Source organism: Anser anser (genome assembly GCF_964211835.1).
Source record: "Anser anser genome assembly, chromosome: 6".
Classification (NCBI taxonomy): Eukaryota; Metazoa; Chordata; class Aves; order Anseriformes; family Anatidae; genus Anser; species Anser anser.
The window spans coordinates 25,672,556-25,691,715 of record NC_139726.1 but is presented as its reverse complement, the minus strand read 5'-3'; the positions used below and the strand labels follow the sequence as shown (position 1 = coordinate 25,691,715).

General features: G+C 40.7%; 1 protein-coding gene across 3 annotated transcripts in view; it reads right to left on the bottom strand.

The window, feature by feature from the left end:
* PPP1R1C (protein phosphatase 1 regulatory inhibitor subunit 1C) overlaps nucleotides 1-19,160 on the bottom strand; it is a 52,755-nt gene that overhangs the window by 14,515 nt on the left and 19,080 nt on the right. For 2 of the 3 annotated variants that reach the window (XM_083842866.1, XM_083842868.1), the window contains exons 3-4: nucleotides 9,266-9,303; nucleotides 7,594-7,654 (exon numbers count right to left, since the gene is read on the bottom strand). In XM_083842866.1, the coding sequence (XP_083698992.1) occupies nucleotides 7,594-7,654; nucleotides 9,266-9,303 (99 nt within the window). Of the gene's footprint in view, nucleotides 1-7,582; nucleotides 7,655-9,265; nucleotides 9,304-19,160 lie in introns of all 3 variants that reach the window. The other variant, XM_083842867.1, reaches the window with a different exon arrangement.

Below are 19,160 nucleotides of genomic sequence, written 5' to 3'. Positions count from 1 at the left end.
TGCTAAACTGGGCAATGTCGCATCCCAAGGGGTGAGGGAAGGGGGAAATTACGGAGAGGAGGAGAACCACATGGCCATCTTTAGAAAAAAATTTGATTTTCAATAAATTCAGACTACTAGTCGTACACTTCAAAAGGAAAAAAAAAAAAGTCATAAAACTCAGACAACATCCCCACCACCATGCAGGTGGCCCCCAAGAATCAGAAGCAAGTCTTCTGTTTTTGTGGGAGGATTGTGCTGTACAAGCCACCACAGATGTGCTCAGTGCACGGTGGTGCCACTCACACTACACAAAGTTCACTGTGAACCTTGGGCTTGCTTGTAGCTTTGCATGCTGTCTTTTGACAGCTTTGCCTTTTCAGGGTTGAGATGTTTGTAAAGGAAATGTGACTAGGTGAAGAGGAGATATCGACAGACATGGAGGGACTGCAGAGGTGTGCAGTTAGATACATTTTCATATAAGAGTAAATTAAAGAGGAGGTGAGCCTCATACTGTGGAGGGTTTTTGCAAAAATCCTCTTTAGGGAGGTACCCCTGCATATACCTGTGATCCTGTTGACCCACCTCCACCCCCAGCAGACCCCAGTACAACCTGACCAGCTGCCCTGTGCCCGCTATGCCAGCCCCACTGGTGGTGCTGGAGGAGGGACCTGCTGTCCCCTGTGTGGCTGGCTGATGGCACAGAACTGAGGAGGGGCAAGGACCTGACTAACACCCTGGGTACCCTGCCCGCAGCTCCTCTCCGGGAGCTGAGGAGATGTCAGGCACCACAGGAGCCCCAGTGGTTCGCTTGGTCAGCTTTCTCAGGATCAAGCTTGGGATTTTCAGTGCAAAGGGGCAGTTATTTATTCCAGCAGGGCTCACTGGAGTCAGAGTCTGCCGTGGGGCTTGGTTGTTAACCTCCAACCCAGAAATACGGCTACAGTCAGGAAATAAAATTTAATGCCCTTCCAGATGACTGGCTTCACAAGAACCTAACATCTCGTATAGAAATATTATCTTTTCTTCAAAAGCTGTTTCAATTCAGAGCACAGCACTGCCAAAATCTTTGGAATTTCACTATAAATATGTCTTATGATATAAAGTAACCAGAATAACACGTTGCCCATCCTGAGCTTTCTACTTTACATTTGAAAATAAGTACTAAGCCTCCCACATTCTCTTTCTGTAATATTTTATGTCGTTATTGCTTAAAAGGTTGACTTTTTAATGTCTTCTGTTACTGCTTAGGAGCAATTAATAATACTATGATGTTTACACTGCTCTATATTTGGTATAACAATACTCAATAACACTACTTTCAAGCCATACATAAATGCTGTATCACAAACATTTGTAAGCTAACCCTTCTATCATAAAAGCAAAGTCATTTTTTCTGTCGTAAGAGGGTCTACCCTTAGAAAGAGGCAGGTTTAACATTCATTGCGTGAAGATTAGAATGAAATATCAGATATGAGGACTTCATGCTAAACTGAATGCAGTCAGTGGAAATATTCCCCCAGACTTTGGTCTGGGTTGGATCAGGCCCTTAGACCACACATGGTGATTAGGGGACTGATATTAGTGCTCCGCACAACCTTTTGTTTTTCACACACCAGGTACTGGTGGCAGATGACAAGTTATAGCACAAATGCCCCCTTTTTGATGTACAGCAGATGTCAAGCTTAATCTCCACTGAACATCTCAGCCTCTCTAAAGGTAATGTGGTATTTACTGCAGCCAGGGCCAGAGCCATTTTGAGGCAGAAGTCGCCAGCTGTGTGAAATGAAACGTACTCAAAGCTGCCAGCAGTAAGAAATTAAACACAGACTATGACAGCATCTGCCAACTTTTAGGGCAGTAGCAGAACAGTGGTAGCCAATTGAACTTGAGGTGGCAGCAATTTAATGCACCCCATTCACCAGCTTAGAGATTCAGAGATAATTTCTCTCTCTCTCTCTCTTTTTTTTTTTAAAAAAAAATTGTATATACTGTTACCATACTACGAGTCTCAGAAAGGAGAGAGGGGAGTAGATAGAATGAGGAAAATAGACAAAGCACTGGAAGATACCATCCTGAGAAAGGACAGCACAGAAGCATATCCTGTCTCTTTCTTACAGCAGTGTATGTACAGGAATTTCACAAATACAATCTCTGTAACTAGATCTGATACATCAGATGAAACAGAGCCAGGAAGTTTGTCCAAGGCCATGCTATAATAAGTGGTGTGGCAGTTTCAAGGTGCTTTCTGACTAAGATGTGGGTAAGAATGGTATATAAAAGAAAAGAACTACTTTTGAAACCAAAGCTGCAGCTTTCTTTTGTGACCTGGTTATGCGAAAGAAAAAAAAAATATAATCATACAAGACTGCAGAATAGATTTTCTTTTCCCAGTGCTTTGGGAAGTCCTGGCAGATGCGTGCCTTCTACCTGTGAAGCAAAATGCACACAGCAAAGTGCTGTGTCACATTACATTACAACACATTAACAAACAAGAGGTAATAATAAGGTACAGCTTTGACCATTTTTGTTACCCAAGAAACAACTATTGAGATGGATCTTCTGCCTAAAAAGGAGGAACTGAAGAATGCACCACTGCAGCTCTGCTAAGGGATCTGAGAAGTACTTAGCTCCATCCCTGGTGATTGCTTCACGTACTGGACTGTGCCTGCATTGTGGAGCAGTCCCAGACATCCGCCCAGAATTCATCTCAGTCCCTTAGCCTGCTGGAAAAGCAAAGAGGTCTGGAATATGAGTTCAGAACTGATGGGATAGTTGAAAACCAGCTCCTTCTTTTGTTCTGACTTCATGGCTCATGTGCAGCACAGTCGCATTAAAAAAGGGTAGGTAATTTCTCATCATTGTAGAGACTGGAAAAATGTAATGCCCTGAGCCAAAGTGATTTACCCCCATAAGAAAAGCATATGAACAGCACCAGCTTAGTCTGCGAATTTTGACAAACCTAGCCTGATGTACAGAAAGCAGTGCAAGATGTGTATAAGATTGTGGCTAACATAAATTTCATAAAAAATAAATTTAAGACTGTGCGTGAAGCACAAATCACACAGAGACACAGTATTTTTCTTTTTTTGTATAGTATGATATTTCTTTGTTTTGCCCTGATATATTTAGTTAATGGTAGAAGCCCTTTGGAGTTTGCCATATAAGAAAGCAGCCCATAAAATCATATAGGTTTCTGTAGTCACTGCTTAAGACTCACAAACTTAATTCCTCTGCCACTTGAAGTAAATTTAGCCTGAGATTTTTGTTCTGTGATGATTCTCGTGGGCTGTGAACTTGGTGCTTGCCACACTAACAACAATCCTTTATGTCTCCAGACTCTATCCATGTTCCTTGTTAACCTTCAGTCACAAAGTAATGAGATGCATCAGACATTGTGAAGCTGGCCTAAGGGGTTACAAATTTGGATGAGGGCCACATACTGTACTAATTGCTTCTAATAAATTACATATTTCAGGAGGGACATCATGATTTTAATCATTTATTCTGCACGTTGTTTCCTTTGGAGAGAAGAACAAGGCGGCACTAAACAAGCCCAGCATCTGAAATTCATGGCAGAGACTAGAAAGAGCTCATTTAATATCAACCATCATTGTAAATACTAGAATTATGCATGTATCAAATCCCTGGGTCTCAACACTTTGGGAAGAGCCAGTGAGTGAGTCCTGATTGTTTTAATGAGCCAAGCCAAATTTATGTTGTTGGATGTTCCTTAGATTTATAACAACTCAGACTTAATCCCATTTCAAATGCTGTAGTTAGGACCTAGCTGAAGAAAAAGTCTTTGCTTGTCTGCAAGGAAAAACACATTAAGAGGGGAATTTAAAAGATGAATTCTCCCAAGGAGTAGGGGAAAAACAGAATCAAAGGTACCTTTCACCTTGGTGGGGTAGGACTTTAATTATGATCTGATGGCAGCTAGTTGTAAAAGTGGTCCAATGAACACAGAAAGCAGCAAGAGTTTTCTGTAAAGCCCACTGAAATTAGTAGGGTCTTGATGATGAGCCCACCAGCCTCCTGCAGGGTGAACTCAGATGAGGGAAGGTTTCCTATTTCCCTGACCTCTAGCACACCCACACCAGTGGGCTCACTGTTAATGAAATCCTCAAACCACTCGGGAATGAGCACTTCCTTCTCGAGGGAAGACCTTGATGATATTTAAATAGCTGGTAGTATTAATAGCAAAGGCTGGTAGATAATGTGGAGACTTGTGAGCTCTGGGGAGCAATGCAGGTTTGGGAACAGCTCAGACTGTCTTGTGTTTGTCTTTGTAAACCTGGTTTCCTGTCACTCCAGTCTGTGTTTCCTTTCAAGGATGAGCTGATATACCAAACAAAGTGTGATTATCTAGGCAAAAGGAAAACTGCCTTGGTACAAAGTATGCCTTCGATGGGAAGCTGCAGATGTAGCTCCAAGACTCAAATGTGCTCTTTTAATTTTCATGTGGTAATGAGATGCCAAGGAAGTACCATTACCAGGGATAAGTGCAGTCTGAGCTGCTCCTCTCTACTTTAGAGGGTTATTATCCTGTTTCAAACTTCTCCAGAGAGTGCATGTGTGGGTGTGTGTGGGGAAATGGTGAGAATACAGCACACCTTCCAAGGGCTCCTCTGGCTCCCCAACCAGAATAATGAAGATAACTTTAAGGATGCCATTCATGGATGAATGGATATTTTTGCTAAAACAGCTGGACATCTGCTTTGATACAGAGGAAAAGGCCTAAAGGATTCTTCTTTATTTTTTCATACAGAATGAGAAGCAGGTCAGTAAGTAGGAGTAAGAAGCCTTGAGCAATGAGAATTGACTGAAAAATATTGCTCCGTGTAGAACTGGTGACTTCTAATTGAGACACGTTCCCCTGGTTGTTTTTATGGTGTTTTTCATAGGGAGGTACGAGATAACTTCTGCACATGAAGAAGATCTTAAAATGGGAAGGAGAAAGTGATGGGGATTCAAGCTTAACACAATAGCACATTGGAAGTTGGGGAAGAGAGAATCTGAAGTTCAGACATAAACACCCAAGAGTAAGGGAAGAAAGGAGGGACACAGACAAAACAGAGGTGATGAACTCAGAGTACAATAGAAAAATTAACTAGATTCTCAAGCATGAGACAAACCTAACACTGATGTGGAATGGCGTAAGCTTAGTAAAATTGAAAGTTTAGCTTATGACATTAGAGCTGACATGAAATAGAGAAGCAGTTTCAGCCTTCCTAATGTTCAGTATTTCATTAGTTATTATTACTATCCTCAGGTAAAAGGTTTTGATATACCTGGAAAACAACATGAGAAGAGGTAAATCATAACATACTGAAAATATTATGAATTTGGTCTTCAGATTCTGACTTTTGCTAACATTACATACAGTGTAAGAGTACAGAACTAACAAACACTGCTGTAGCAGAATTAGCAAAAGAAATAATTTTGAAAGCAAAATGAAAATTCTCTTTGCCATCCATTAGGCATAGTAATACAATACTAGCAGGAACTGAGCTGTTATCTGGTTTGCTGTCTGATTTGCTCTCCAGATTACCACCTAAATCAATAGCTCTTACATTGATTTTTCCAGCACACTGTATTCCAGTAAAAAGAACAATGCTCTGAGATGAGTCAGCTATTTGCTACGTCTGCAGGGACTCTGGTGCAATTTTGTTTAGGAAAATAAAAGCAGAAGCCAAAGTACACACACATATATAGTGATAAGAACCTGCCTGTTGCTTGCACCCTAACCTGACACTCTCTCTGCAGACACATGGATTTGTTACAGCTCGCTACAGCAACTACAGGCCCACCTCAAGACAGACCAAACCATTGTAAGGATGGAACCAAAGTATTTGGGGGCAATGTTAGACAAATAAGAGCACTGTGTTTCAGTTTAGGTGACTGCGATGGCAGAGCAGGAAAATACGCCCAGGTTTAACTAAGAAGCTGATCTCCATATACTTACTATCACACATAGATCATCACCAGTACTGCATTTTCATATATTTATTTCATATATTTTCATGTATTTGTATATTCCATATAACAAGTACTATAGCCCTGGTACAGTATTGAGAGAGATTCGTCATCCAGAATCTCATTCTTTACTGTATATTGAAGACTACCCTGTGAGTACACTGAGGGAGAAACAGCATACCGGGAAAACATACTCAAAGCTGAGTGAATAGTGTGAAATCATGAAGTCTACTATTCTGAAAATATTGCTGAGTATTGCAAACTGCTATAAAAGTAGACTTCCTTAAATCATTACAGAATTTTTACAAAATTCTGCATTTCACAGTAATGCTTTCACAGCATTGTGTATTTTGGATTGCTATGTTTTCCTACTAATCTCTTAGTCTAAACAAAATAACATTCATGTTTTCATAGCAATGAAGAGGAAGGAATAATGAATTTTCTACTCCAATACTTTTTTTTAAATAAGAAGGATAGTATTTATGACAGTTTAGTATGTTAAATTTGGAGCAATCCAAGCTGCTTACAAGTAGGATTACCAACTTTCAGCTGTCCACCTGTTTGTCTAGCTGTACCGTGCAGTTTAGGGTGTTAAGGTGCACAAGAGAGGCGTTTTGTTCTTTGTTTTCTTCTGTGTACAAGATATTTCAGATCAGTTGTGAACTGTCTTTCCTACTAGAAAACTGTTCCCTGGGAATAAAGTTGATGGAGGAGCAAACTATGCCAGGCAATTCCCCAGACCTCAACAGGGGTAAGACTGAGTAGGCTGCAGTCCTTGAGAGGAGCTATGAGGACCTATATTACAGAGCACTTAATTTACACATTATTTAGTTTAGGCTCATGGAGCAAAATAATACAGCAGTGAGATCAACTGGTGTTATTGCTACTCATGCAAAGCTTCTTCCTTCCATAAGTTATTACAATTGACTATAATAAAATTATTTATAATATCCAATAAACAAACCAGCCCATATTGAAAAACAGATAGCAAGTCTTGTGCAGCACTTGGGTGATGTTTTCACAGTTGCTGAGTGCTGGAGAACTGAAGCTACAGAAAGAGATCTGTAGAACTGGCTGTTACAGTAAGTTACCTAACCACAGGGTTCACTCTACAAATCAGATATTTTATTGTGCTGAGCAGAAGGAATGGAAATAGAGAATAGTCATAACATATCCAGAGACACCTGGCAGGACTGGCTTTGGTCTGCAGTCTGGAAATGGTCCTATACTGAAACGTGCTGGTCTGAAGAGTTGATAAATTGCCATAGATCTCACCTACCTGCAAGCATTCGCAAGTCCAACTCTGTTCAGTCATTGGAGAAAAAAGGCCTAGATAGAGCTGCCTGACTGCAGCTAATACTCTGCTGCTTTTATGTTAGTTCCTTAAAAGCTCATAAGCCCTCTAAACATTTGCTGAGATTTCTCATGACAAGTAAGGCTTCACGCTTCCTGTGTTGATCCTGTGTTCAAGGGAGGTAAGTTCCAACTTCTCAGTGCCCTGCGCTGTGCTACTCATGGGCACACAGGGCCATGGCTCATCCCTGGGTGTCCCCTACACGCGGGAGAGGACGAAGCTGCCGCGTGTAATGGGGGGGGAGTGTGCTGCCAGGGGCAGGGACAGTACCTGGACAGTACCTTTGAGGGCAGGCGGGGTGTACACGCTCTGCTTCCTTTGCTTTGGCGAGGCGCTCTGGGACTGGGGATTTAAAAGAGAGAGAGAGACGGTGAGAGACCGAGGCGGAGAGAGCCTTCCATGCTTGGCAACTCAGAGTCTTGCCACGCAACTTTTCCCTCTTGTTATGTGAAAAATGTTTTAAGGAGGGTTGCTACAAATGCAAATTCTTGTTTCATATTTGAAATCACCCTGGGTGCTTGCCAGTGTAAGTGGTACACCCTTATGGCCACAGTAGGGTGGGACTGAAACAACACCTGAGTACATGCAAGCAGTGATGGGCAATTTGTAATATCCTGCAATGCTCTGCATTGCCCCGAGTTTAGAGGGTGCATACGTCACTCCGAGAAGTTTCTATGAAAATGATACTCTGCAAACCTGATGCCAGTTCCTGGCAACTTTTATAGCTCCCAGGCAAAACAGACCCAATATTACTGAAAATTCACTGCAAAAATATATTGTTAAGCATAAAATTAAGGCAGCCTGTGTTTTTAACAGTCTATGTAGCTGACTCTCATAAGGTAAATAAATAATTTAGATATTAAAATAATGCAAGATTTACTTTAATCAATATTCCAACTAAACAGGGTATAAAGAATGCTTCTGTGTATAGATAAGGTAATACTGAAATTCTTAATACATACATTTTTACATAAGTAAATGGAAGATCCTTCCCTCTGCACTTTTTCAGTGTGTTATATTACTCCCCAAATAATTTCATCAACCACTCTGCCTTTAGCTAGGCCTGCTTTAAGTGGTATCTTTAGACACAGTTAAACTTTATTGACCCCAAAAATCACACCCACATACGAAAATGAGTTGTTCTAAAATAACAGTAAAATTACATACAGAGTAACACAAGTGTAATTAGAGCAATGTACAGTTAGCAAAAACTGACTGAAATATATTCCAGTGCTATTCAGATCTATCTCTTCAAGGAACATTTGAGACAGCTCTTAAGAAAAACACTTCCACATGAATACAGCCAATCATATTACCTTATCACAGTGGATGGAGTGATAACATTTATAAATAAAAAATTGTCTTCTTTTGAAAAAGCAAGCTATTTATAAACACTGTGGGATAGGTTGTTGATCCTCACCCCAGTGAATCACTGTGAGTCTGTGTTAGAGTCCAAATCTAAAACAATCAATACCTCCTGCTGCTATTTAGAGCTTTGCCAGCTTCTCTGGGCAATCAGGGGAGGAGAAAGTGGTTGAGGAACTGCAGGAGCTGTGCAAGGGGAGATCAGAAAATGAGAGCGGAGGAGCCAGCTTTCAGCTGTCCTGCAGACAGCACCAATCCTGTGCCAGCCATGGGCTTGGCAAGCAACAGCAAGGGGCGAGTTTGCAGTGGTTTTGCAGCCCCACAGCCAGTGCTGGCTGGGACGAGCTGGCAGGGCCACCTTGGGCCAGGTCAGTTTTGTTTTGAGCGGGCAGGGCGGCGGGGTGGAGGGGAAATGTGCCTTGGCCAGCTCCCTGCTCTAGGGGACCTTCTGTGCTGTTGGAGGTGGGGTGACTACGCAAAGAAAGACATCAGCTGGGATGGACCAGTAGGCCGCAAAGGGATTTTAACAGTTGGTCTATTTTAACTGTAAATGCATTGTAAGAAAAAATATATATATATTTCACTTACTTCTGCCTGTGAGATGTTTGTTCTCTTCTCATCTTTTTCTAGAAGAGGAAAAGATAGGAAAAGAGAAAAGTTAGTACAAAAGACTTTCTCAGTGCAAAGTATTGCAGCTCTGCACTGCACCCTACAGCACCATTGTAAATAAGAAATTTCCCTTTTGATTTACAGCTCGTTTGTGTGCCTCAGAAATCCAGAGGCCCCGATTAGCGTTTAGACATGAGTACTGTGTCTAAAGCCCTTCACTCATGTGTTTTGACTGTGAACTGACAAGTGGTGGTGTGTGGTCAGCACCCGGCCCTTTGGCTGGGCTGGCAGCAGGGCTCCATGCTTGAGTGGCTGTGGGGACCCAGGGCTGCTCTGCCCAGGCCCTGCACTCTCCCATTTCTCCAGAAAAGCAGGCTTACCAACGCCTGGTAGGTTGCAGTAATCCTCAACAAGAACTCCACCTCCATTCAGCTGTTAATACACTAGCAATGACACTCAAGAGCACCTAACAGTAACATGCAAAACCAGCAAACCAAAGCGTAACTAAGTCTAGTCTTTCATCTTAAAAAAACACTGGTGTAGTGTTGGAAATGGCTGTGAAATATTTCCTGGTACTGCTTGCTTTTGTTGCCTTAGTTTGCTCTTGAGCATAGGCATGGAAGAAACAGTGAATGCTAGAGATTTCTAATGAAAAAAGCACCTCTGAACATCTAGCTGAACAACTAAATGAAATTGGATGAAGCAGAGGAGCCAAGGATCTTCCTAACCATAGCACTAAATCAGTTTGTGCATCAGATTAAATTATTTTTCTAGTGTTGTCTTGATGTGGTTAATGGTCAAAAAGTGTGTCTTCTGATGATGATTTCCCAAATATTTGACAAAGATCATATGGGATCTTTGATGCACAGTAGTTTGGAGCTCTAAAATTTAAGTGTCTCTTAAAAACAGACATCAATGCCTAATTGTGCCACCACGCCTTACGATTTTTTCCACGTGCAGATACCACTGTGCAGTTTCTACTGAGGTGTAGCAGATCTGAAAGAAGAACTAGGTCTGTGTAACATCACTTCATCCAGCTTAGTCTCTATGTGTCTGCTGCTTGCGGTGTGCTGTGTGTGAGGAGAGCCAGTCCAGGCAGACTGTCTGCATTTCCTGTTGTGCTCTTTACCCTCATGTCCATGCATCTTGCAAATATTAATTGACTTAGTGGGTTTACTCAAAGTATGGATTTACCATTATATTAGAGACATCCAAATGACTTACACTCCAGGATAAAATATGTGGTTCAAAACAGAGCTGATTACTCCAGTGTGGTCCCAAAGATACGGAATTAGACAAGACAATCAGGAGGCCAGTTCCTGCCATTGACATTTGCATGACCTTGGGTAGATGACTAATTTCTTCCTTGACTTCCCTACCTGTAAATAACTATTGCAGTACCTAGTATCCTCTTAAAGCTCTTTGGAGCACGAAGATAGGCTGGCTAAATGAGTGATTATTTAAGTGTTCATAATCTTTCATATTGATAGTATAACAGAGAGACACAGACTTCAATGACTCAACATTAGATTTCTTTTCTTTTCTTTTCTTTTCTTTTCTTTTCTTTTCTTTTCTTTTCTTTTCTTTTCTTTTCTTTTCTTTTCTTTTCTTTTCTTTTCTTTTCTTTTCCTTTCCTTTCCTTTCCTTTCCTTTCCTTTCCTTTCCTTTCCTTTCCTTTCCTTTCCTTTCCTTTCCTTTCCTTTCCTTTCCTTTCCTTTCCTTTCCTTTCCTTTCCTTTCCTTTCCTTTCCTTTCCTTTCCTTTCCTTTCCTTTCCTTTCCTTTCCTTTCCTTTCCTTTCCTTTCCTTTCCTTTCCTTTCCTTTCCTTTCCTTTCCTTTCCTTTCCTTTCCTTTCCTTTCCTTTCCTTTCCTTTCCTTTCCTTTCCTTTCCTTTCCTTTCCTTTCCTTTCCTTTCCTTTCCTTTCCTTTCCTTTCCTTTCCTTTCCTTTCCTTTCCTTTCCTTTCCTTTCCTTCTTTTCTTTTCTTTTCTTTTCTTTTCTTTTCTTTTCTTTTCTTTTCTTTTAAGCTCAGAATCCTGGATTTAGTTCAAAGGCTGAAAATTGAATAAATCAGGAACTTAGAGCAAGGAACAATGAAAAGTAAGTCATGTCCCGTTCCTTCTTGAAACTCTAAGCTTGTCCAAATTCAAAGTATTTTTGGTAAACTCAGGCTGAGACTTGCACAAGGAAGGAAAGCTGCTGTCAGCAGCTTTGTCATATTTCAGGTCTTGTTTCTAAGGATTTGCATTTCTCGAACCCTTTGGACTTGCACGTTTAGTGTTCCTCTTAGTGGGGTGACATTAAACCTACCAGAACTGGAAAGTTTCCAGCCTTTCCTTTCATCCAGCAGCCTTTATAAGAGGGTAATTTTGTGAACAAGAACTGGTCCTGTATGGAGTTACAAATCATTTATATCCGCAGGGCAAGGAATGCCAATAAACAGCATCAAACACTGTGGAAATTCAAGAACAACTTACAAAAACACAAAAACAAACAGTTTTTCAAATCCAATAAAGAGATATCAGAAATGAACCTGAAGGACCAAAGGAGACAAACCTGAAGCAGAAAGTATGAAGTGTTTTACATGAGTTGTGAGATAAAAGGAAAGACAGAGATGGTTGGAGGTATGTTTTGGTCAATGGTACATCTTGGTAGACATTCATTTTGAGGACAGAAAGAGCATTGCATGCTTATTTTGATAAAAAAAGTGTCAATGGAGAGCATAGATCTTTAAGGAGAGGTGACAAGAAACAGGAACAAGGGAAGCTGAGATCACTGTATGCCATAGACCAAGGCAGGGAATAGAAAATACACAAAAATTCTGCACATAGGAGAGAAGGAAAAGATGTAAAGCAAGGGAGATAGAGCAAGAAGAGGGCAGTGCTTCTTCTGTGTGTGCAGCTGAGGTAGTGATGAGAGACATGGGCAGTGGGTTGTAGCAGAAGCTAGAGGAGAAATTTAGAGATGACAGAGAGCAGAGCAGGAGGGCAGTGTGCACTGGAGCTCGACCAAGAGCTCCCTGTCCAGGGAAATAGTTTGAGCTATACTGGTCTAACTGAAGGGCTGCAATTATACTTGTGTGAACACTCTTCCTTGGATAGAAATAGTGTTTTTCCAGTCTAAATTATATTGCTTTGAAAGCAGTTTAAATAATGTCATGAAAGCATGTTCTTAATAAGAGCGTGTCCACCAGAGACACACAGGTCCACACTGATGCTGTCACTACAACAGGTTAGTTCTGGCATGAGAAGAGATCTCAGAGACAGCAAAATTTGTGACGAGAATGGATAGTACAAGGTAAGAAAGAACATGATCTGTCAGCTGCTGTAACTGAGACGTATCCATGTAACAGGAATCAAACAAGACATTTCCCACCCTTACACCCCTGTCAAATCCATTGACAATTAGAAACTGAATTTCTTTACTAAACTCTTTGAACATAAATTCCTCTTGAGAGAGGTGAGGAAATGATCTGAAACTAAACAGACATGATTCACAAGGGAGAATGAAATCCCTTGTTTCTCAGTGTCCTTCAGTTCCCATTGACTACTGTGCACACTTCTACTCACAAAAAACCACCACATATTTATACAGAACAAGTAATTTCCTTGTCTTGTTTATAACTAGGCAATTACACATGGAGAATTCAATTGATCAGGTATACTTCTGTCTTATATGAAATTAAACTCTTGTTTAGATAAATTCTCCCTACAGGTTCTCTTTCTGGGGCCAGGGAGACTGTTTAATGATGCTCCATTTTCTTCTCACAGACCATAACATTGCTCACAGAACACAATACTGCTCTGTTATACTCCAGATATGAATATATGGCATTTTTCCAGTTTGACTTATTCTCAGCTGCCCTAATTAGCTAACTACAATCTAATACTCGAGTCATTTCTTGACAGCTTTTACGTTTTTGTTTTCAAGTGGTGTGTTAGAAATCAGATGAGAACTGAGAACAGATTGGTATGTACCCAAGATACTGGAAAGTGGGGATTTGTCTCCCACATGCTCATGTTAGCTTAGCTCTTTTGAACATTTATTAGCACAGCCACCCAACCAAGCTGACAGAGTAAGCTGAGCTACTCCAAGGGTGTCCTTACATGAGGTCAGAAATAAGGTGGTGTTATCTGAGGTCAGACAGGATCAGAGCATACGGAAGCTGGCTATGGGCAGAATGACAACTGCCTAATGCAGCTCATCACTCTTCTCCTGAATCTACATTGCTGTGGAAACAGCAAGGACATGCTGAGGGAAGCCTGACGGTCGTTTTCAAGATCAAAATTCATCTGCCTCTCTTCTCCCACTGGGTAACATTAATGCACTTGCAGCAGTCATGCAGGGCAAGAGGTGATGTGTTTTAAAATATGTGGCCTCTGATATCACTCATGGACTCTGCAGTGGAGTCATCCAGCAACAGCTCATCTCATCCAGCTAAGTACCCTGCTTTCTTTCCTCTTGGCAAGAACAAATAAAAGCCTCTTCTGTAGGGTTTCAGTCAGGAACTGGAGGAACAGACCAGGTCAGAGAGGCTGGCTTTTACACAAGAGAAACTCAGTAAAAGACAGGTGTAATTGTTGGAGAAAGTGTTGTGTAGAGAGTTTGGAATTTTCCTTGGGAAAACAAATATGTGGAGCTTCAGGTAAAATCATAGGTGGTTGGTAGGGTTTTGGACTTTTTTTTTTTTTCTGGTCAGAGTATCTAAATTTGCCCTTAAAATAATAACTACAATAATTCTTTAATTGCTCAGATAGTGGAAATAATGCACGAGTCACGTGCCTATAATAGATGTAAGTTAAAAAGTTAAACAAGAATTGTCTGAATCTCAGTGAAATGATCCTGAAGAAAGAGTTTAAGGACATGATGCCACCATTGGTCTGGAGCCTGCTTACAGTCCTGCCCCTGCACTGTGTCAATGGTACCACTGGAAAGAGCAAAGTAAATGAGCGGAGCTATGGACACAGCCTTTTGCATGCAGACTTTAGTGCAGGACACACCAAGCTATGGAGACAGAAATCAGATGATGCTACAGCTATGAAACAATTCTGCCAATTTCGTGAGTTTCTGTGAAGTGTCTCCATGGTGAAACACTACCATGCCTGTCAGCAAAGCTTTCTCTCTTGAAAAATGTGAAAGAAATGAACCAACTGCTGACTTCTTATGAATATGATTGATGATGACACACAGTTTTGTAGGCAGAAAATGGAAACTCATTTTCCTGGCTCCGGCTCCCCTTAGCCATCTCCTGAGATGAAAAGGAGGGTGACTCTTGGCTCCAGGTGCAGGGGGTTGGTGTTCAGGCAGTGGGCAGCAGAAGCCTGCTCTCAGCCCTGCTGTGTGCTAGTTTTGCAACAGGGCAGATCACCTGTTTCAAAAACTTGCATTCAAATGGCACAAACAATTTCAGGAACCAGAAAAAGAAATGCATTATTTTTCAAATAATTCTTCATTCTCTTGCCACTTAGTGGCATTTTCTGAAATTGTTCTGAAATGTTCAGAAATTTTCTGAACATTTTGTTTTCTGTCATTTCACATTTCAGTTTCTCCATCAGTAAAATAAGGATTTTTATTATTATTATTATTAATCTACCAGCTTGCCTCACTGGTGTTTGATGACCACAGTTTGTATTTGCATTTGTATTTGTAAAATAAGCTCACTGAAATCTGATTTAGAAATTGACTGGTGTAATATCACTTTGTGATTTTTTCTGCTATAAAAACTACATTTCCTTTCTTCCAGAAGACAAAATAAGATCAAAAAATATTTCATACTTTGCTTTTGGCAGAACGCTAACCACACATTGCTGGATTAGCTAGAATTTCATAGCTTTTTACTAAACCACGGAGCTAGGAAATGGAAAAAGTACGATAAGGCAAACATTAAAAAACAAAAACAACAACAACAAAAAACCCTCATGTAGTTAATTGTTCGACTTTTGCTTGTTGGTTTCTATTTGCCTGTATCTATCAATGAGAACTTGACTATGGGTATGGATGTAATTACATTTAATTACAAAAAAATATCCTGGCAGGCCCTCCCGGCACGAGTATATGTTTCTGAAAATTTTCACATTGCAAAAGCACCTCATTAAACTCCAGTATTGCAGCTGCTGCGGTAAATGTAGCTAGAGGGTCTTCTCCCTCCTCAGTCAAACGCTGACAGGAGAGTACATTCGTTACTGTTCTGCTGCATTTCACACACTAATCGGCATCTAAATTACTGCCTGCTCCTTTAGGGAACACTAATAGCAAGATTTGTATAGGAAGTATTAATAAAAACAGGAAAGAGAGGAGTTTGCTACAAACACAAGCATTAGGATGCTTAACATGTAAGGCACCTGCGGTTAAGGCACGTATCCTGTGGAAGATCCCATGCTACCTTGACAGCACCTACCTGCCACCCTAGCTGAGGTGACTGTGCGGTAGATGGCTTCTGCACACCAAGTATTGGCACAGAGTGGCAAGGTTGTCCTGGTTGAGGGGACAGAGAAAGATTGAACTGATGGAACCAAAGGGAATGGGTCAGAGAGAAATGTGCATGTGGGACAGAACAAGGAGGCGGCAGTGGTCTTCTGCTTATGGGCAACCCCCTTGTAGGACAGGGAACTCCCAAAGGGCTGCAGCACTTTGCACTACCATGCCCTTAATTGCTATTTGGAAAAAATAAAGTCAGTTATAAAAAATAAACATGAAAAGTTGCAACGACAAAAAAACTTCAGATGAAACCATAGTGTGGCAATTTTACTGATTTTACTGTTTCCTTTTCTAAAAAAAAGAGACTCCCGTTCTGCAGAATTCTCTTCCTAGATGGTGACTTTCTCTGGGTTTATTTTGATATACTCCTGCTTACAGCATCAGAGAGTTGAATTGATTGTTCTGTTGGAAGTGCAACACAGGGAGGGTCAATCTTGAAGCTGTTAGGAAGGGCTGGGCAGCTGGACATGGGGTGCTACATAACGATGTGCTTGGCTGGACGGGAGAGGACCCCAGTGTCTGTGAAGAGCAGACCTGTGTGCTGTTCCACCACCTGGCTGTTCCATGTCCTGCACCTAAACAAAAGGCTTGGATTTACCTGGGCTTTCTTTACATCCAGATCACATATTCTTATACCAGTGGGAAATGGCTCTGCAAGGAATTTATTACTAACTCAGCATTTACATGCTATTTCAGCCCAAGTGTAGTTGGTCATGCCATCTCCTGCACTAAGCTGGCTCAACATTGCTCTAGTTCATCTAGAAGTTTTTTCCAATGAGCTTCTGACTGTAACCAGCCTTTCAGAATTAGCTAAAATGCCATAGGCCTGATGAATCAGTTTGTTTGGACATTTTATCTTGTCTTTCCAGGTAAATTAGCCCATTTATATTCACAAAGCTATTTCCCACCTTCAGTATTGAAGTAGCCATTACTAGTACTGAGTATGGACAGCCGTCATCTTAGTTAGACCAAATATTTCCTGACGGTGCTCAAAGACAACTTCTAAATGAAAAGAATGATCATACTTCTCCTACCAACACAACAGCATGTGGTCTAAGCAGTGTCTGCATCACTGCACACCACACAGGCAGTACCCAAGGGCCCACTTACAACTGCACAGCTGTAAGAATGTGAAATAAAACCCTTTCATAATATACACAGATCAAAATTTCTTTAAAACATACATTCTGATACTGTAATCTGGTTTGGAAGAAACTGCAGACATTACAAATATCAAATGTGAATCTAAATGCATTTGTTCACATCACACGAATCTTAAAAAGGAATTGTATGGTGGTGCCTGCTTCACGAGCTTGTTATTCCAGTTTCACACCCAGCTATGTAAATCAGTCTAGTTTCACTAGCATTAAACTAGAATATAACAGTGATGAATCAGGTCTGCAGCCTTACCACAGAGCACTCATGAATTGTTATTACAAGCATCAAAAAATCATCCTTTTCCTAAGCTTTATGTTTTCAACTTTCTGTTCTCCCTCCCTAAGAGATTCCAAACCTCTTAAATAAATAAATATTTAAGTCCCATAAATGAATATAGCATCTGAAAATATACATTGGAAGATATTTTAAGTTCTTTATTTTCTCCTGTCTTATTAATAATGACTTATTTCTTATCAATAATGACTGAGTTTTTCTTTCTGCCTTCTTCAATTCTCTGGTCATACATTAAGCAAAACACCATCACATTCCTAATCATCACCATTTTGCTAATGGAGATCCTCTTGTAATGCATCCAGGAGTCATGCACACAGACAGATGGGTGTAAGCAAGAGCATGTCTGCATCTGCTGTGCTTTGCTGCTCTGCATAGGCAGGATGTGATCTGAGCAGCACTTATGCACTTTGGTGAGTATTTTTTACACAGCTAGACTCTTAACAATTTTTAAGGCTGTGGCCAAAATATGCACCATAATCAGGAGCTTTTTTAAAGGCAAACTGAACTAATTTGACAGAATGGTAAAGTCCCCTTGTAATATTTGAGTGTTTTTTGTTGTTGGTGGTGGTTTGTTGTTGGTTGTTTGTTTGCTAGTTTTACTACTTCCATTTACTATTTTACTTACTTGCCCAGTCATGATTTTACTAGAACACAAAGCAGCCTTTGTGGAAAAACCTGTCATGAAAAAAATCTTCCATGCTAAAATTTCTTTTTCTCATAGCAAAAGTCCTGCAGCCCCACACCTGCGAGGCCCTCTTCTGTAGCCCTGCTCTGTGAGAGGGTTGGTGAGCAGGAATGCTGGGGCAGACCTTCCCGACAAGAAGTCCCTCGTCAGTTGTATGGGGATGGTTACAGACTCGGCAGTTCTTCCCAGGGAAAGAAATTAAGCAGTGAGAAATACATTTAAAATAAATTTTCTCTTTGAATAACTGATGACTGACTGAATAATTGACTTGACTTTAGATCAATGCTATCAATGCTAGGCTTGGAGCTGCTTTCTTGAAGTGTATCACTATCTTGAAGTGTATCTATATACCACAGACTTCTCTTTGGTGAAGTCAACAGAGATAGCTCTCAAAGAACAAGGGGCAAGAGTGGAAGAATGAGAACAAGAGTGGAATCAGAAGAAAGGAAGTCAGTCTTTTATTTTTTTCTTTCAGTATCTCTGATAATATATATATATATATATTTTTTGGTCCCAACATAAACATCTTACAGGGTTTGGGGGAATTTCTCTGAGATAAACTTGTAATTTGCATGTAATTTGCAGCCCAGCTAGTAATTCATGGCATTACAGCTGGGAGACATCTCCTGCAAGACCACGAGGTGTCACTGTGACCAGAAGTACCAGGTCAGGGTTGGCCTATACCTGGTTTCCAAGCCGCAGTAAATTAACTCCTTCCAGAATAATATCATTTAGTTAAAAGCAAAGTACATTTTCCCATTTCCAGCACAACGAAGTTAAGTTTAATCCCCAGTCTTTGTAATTTGTCATCTGTGCACACACTGCACTGCCAATTATGCTCTGACCCTCTGGAACAAGAGGTACTTCAGTGCCTGGTTTAGTTTACAGAAAGGTTAGGGGAAGTGAATACTGCTCTAGACAAAACAATTCCAGCTCAGAAGTTCAAAACAAGTTCAGTGCTGCTCAGTGTAAATACTGTGGCAAATCTAAGGTCTGCATCAGCAAAACAAACCAGAGTTTATGAGAAAAAGCGAAAAACAGAAAATCATTTTACTACCGACTTTACTAGGCCATAAGCAACAGGAAGTTTTGCCATTGACTTCAAAGCCACAATTTTATCCAAGATATATAGCATGAGTATGGTAAACAAATAAACAACCAACCAGATAACAACAACAACAAAAAATCTAAAACCGAGGAACCAACCAACCAACTAACCAAGCAACAACAACACAGACAAATGACTGTCATTTAGTGAACTA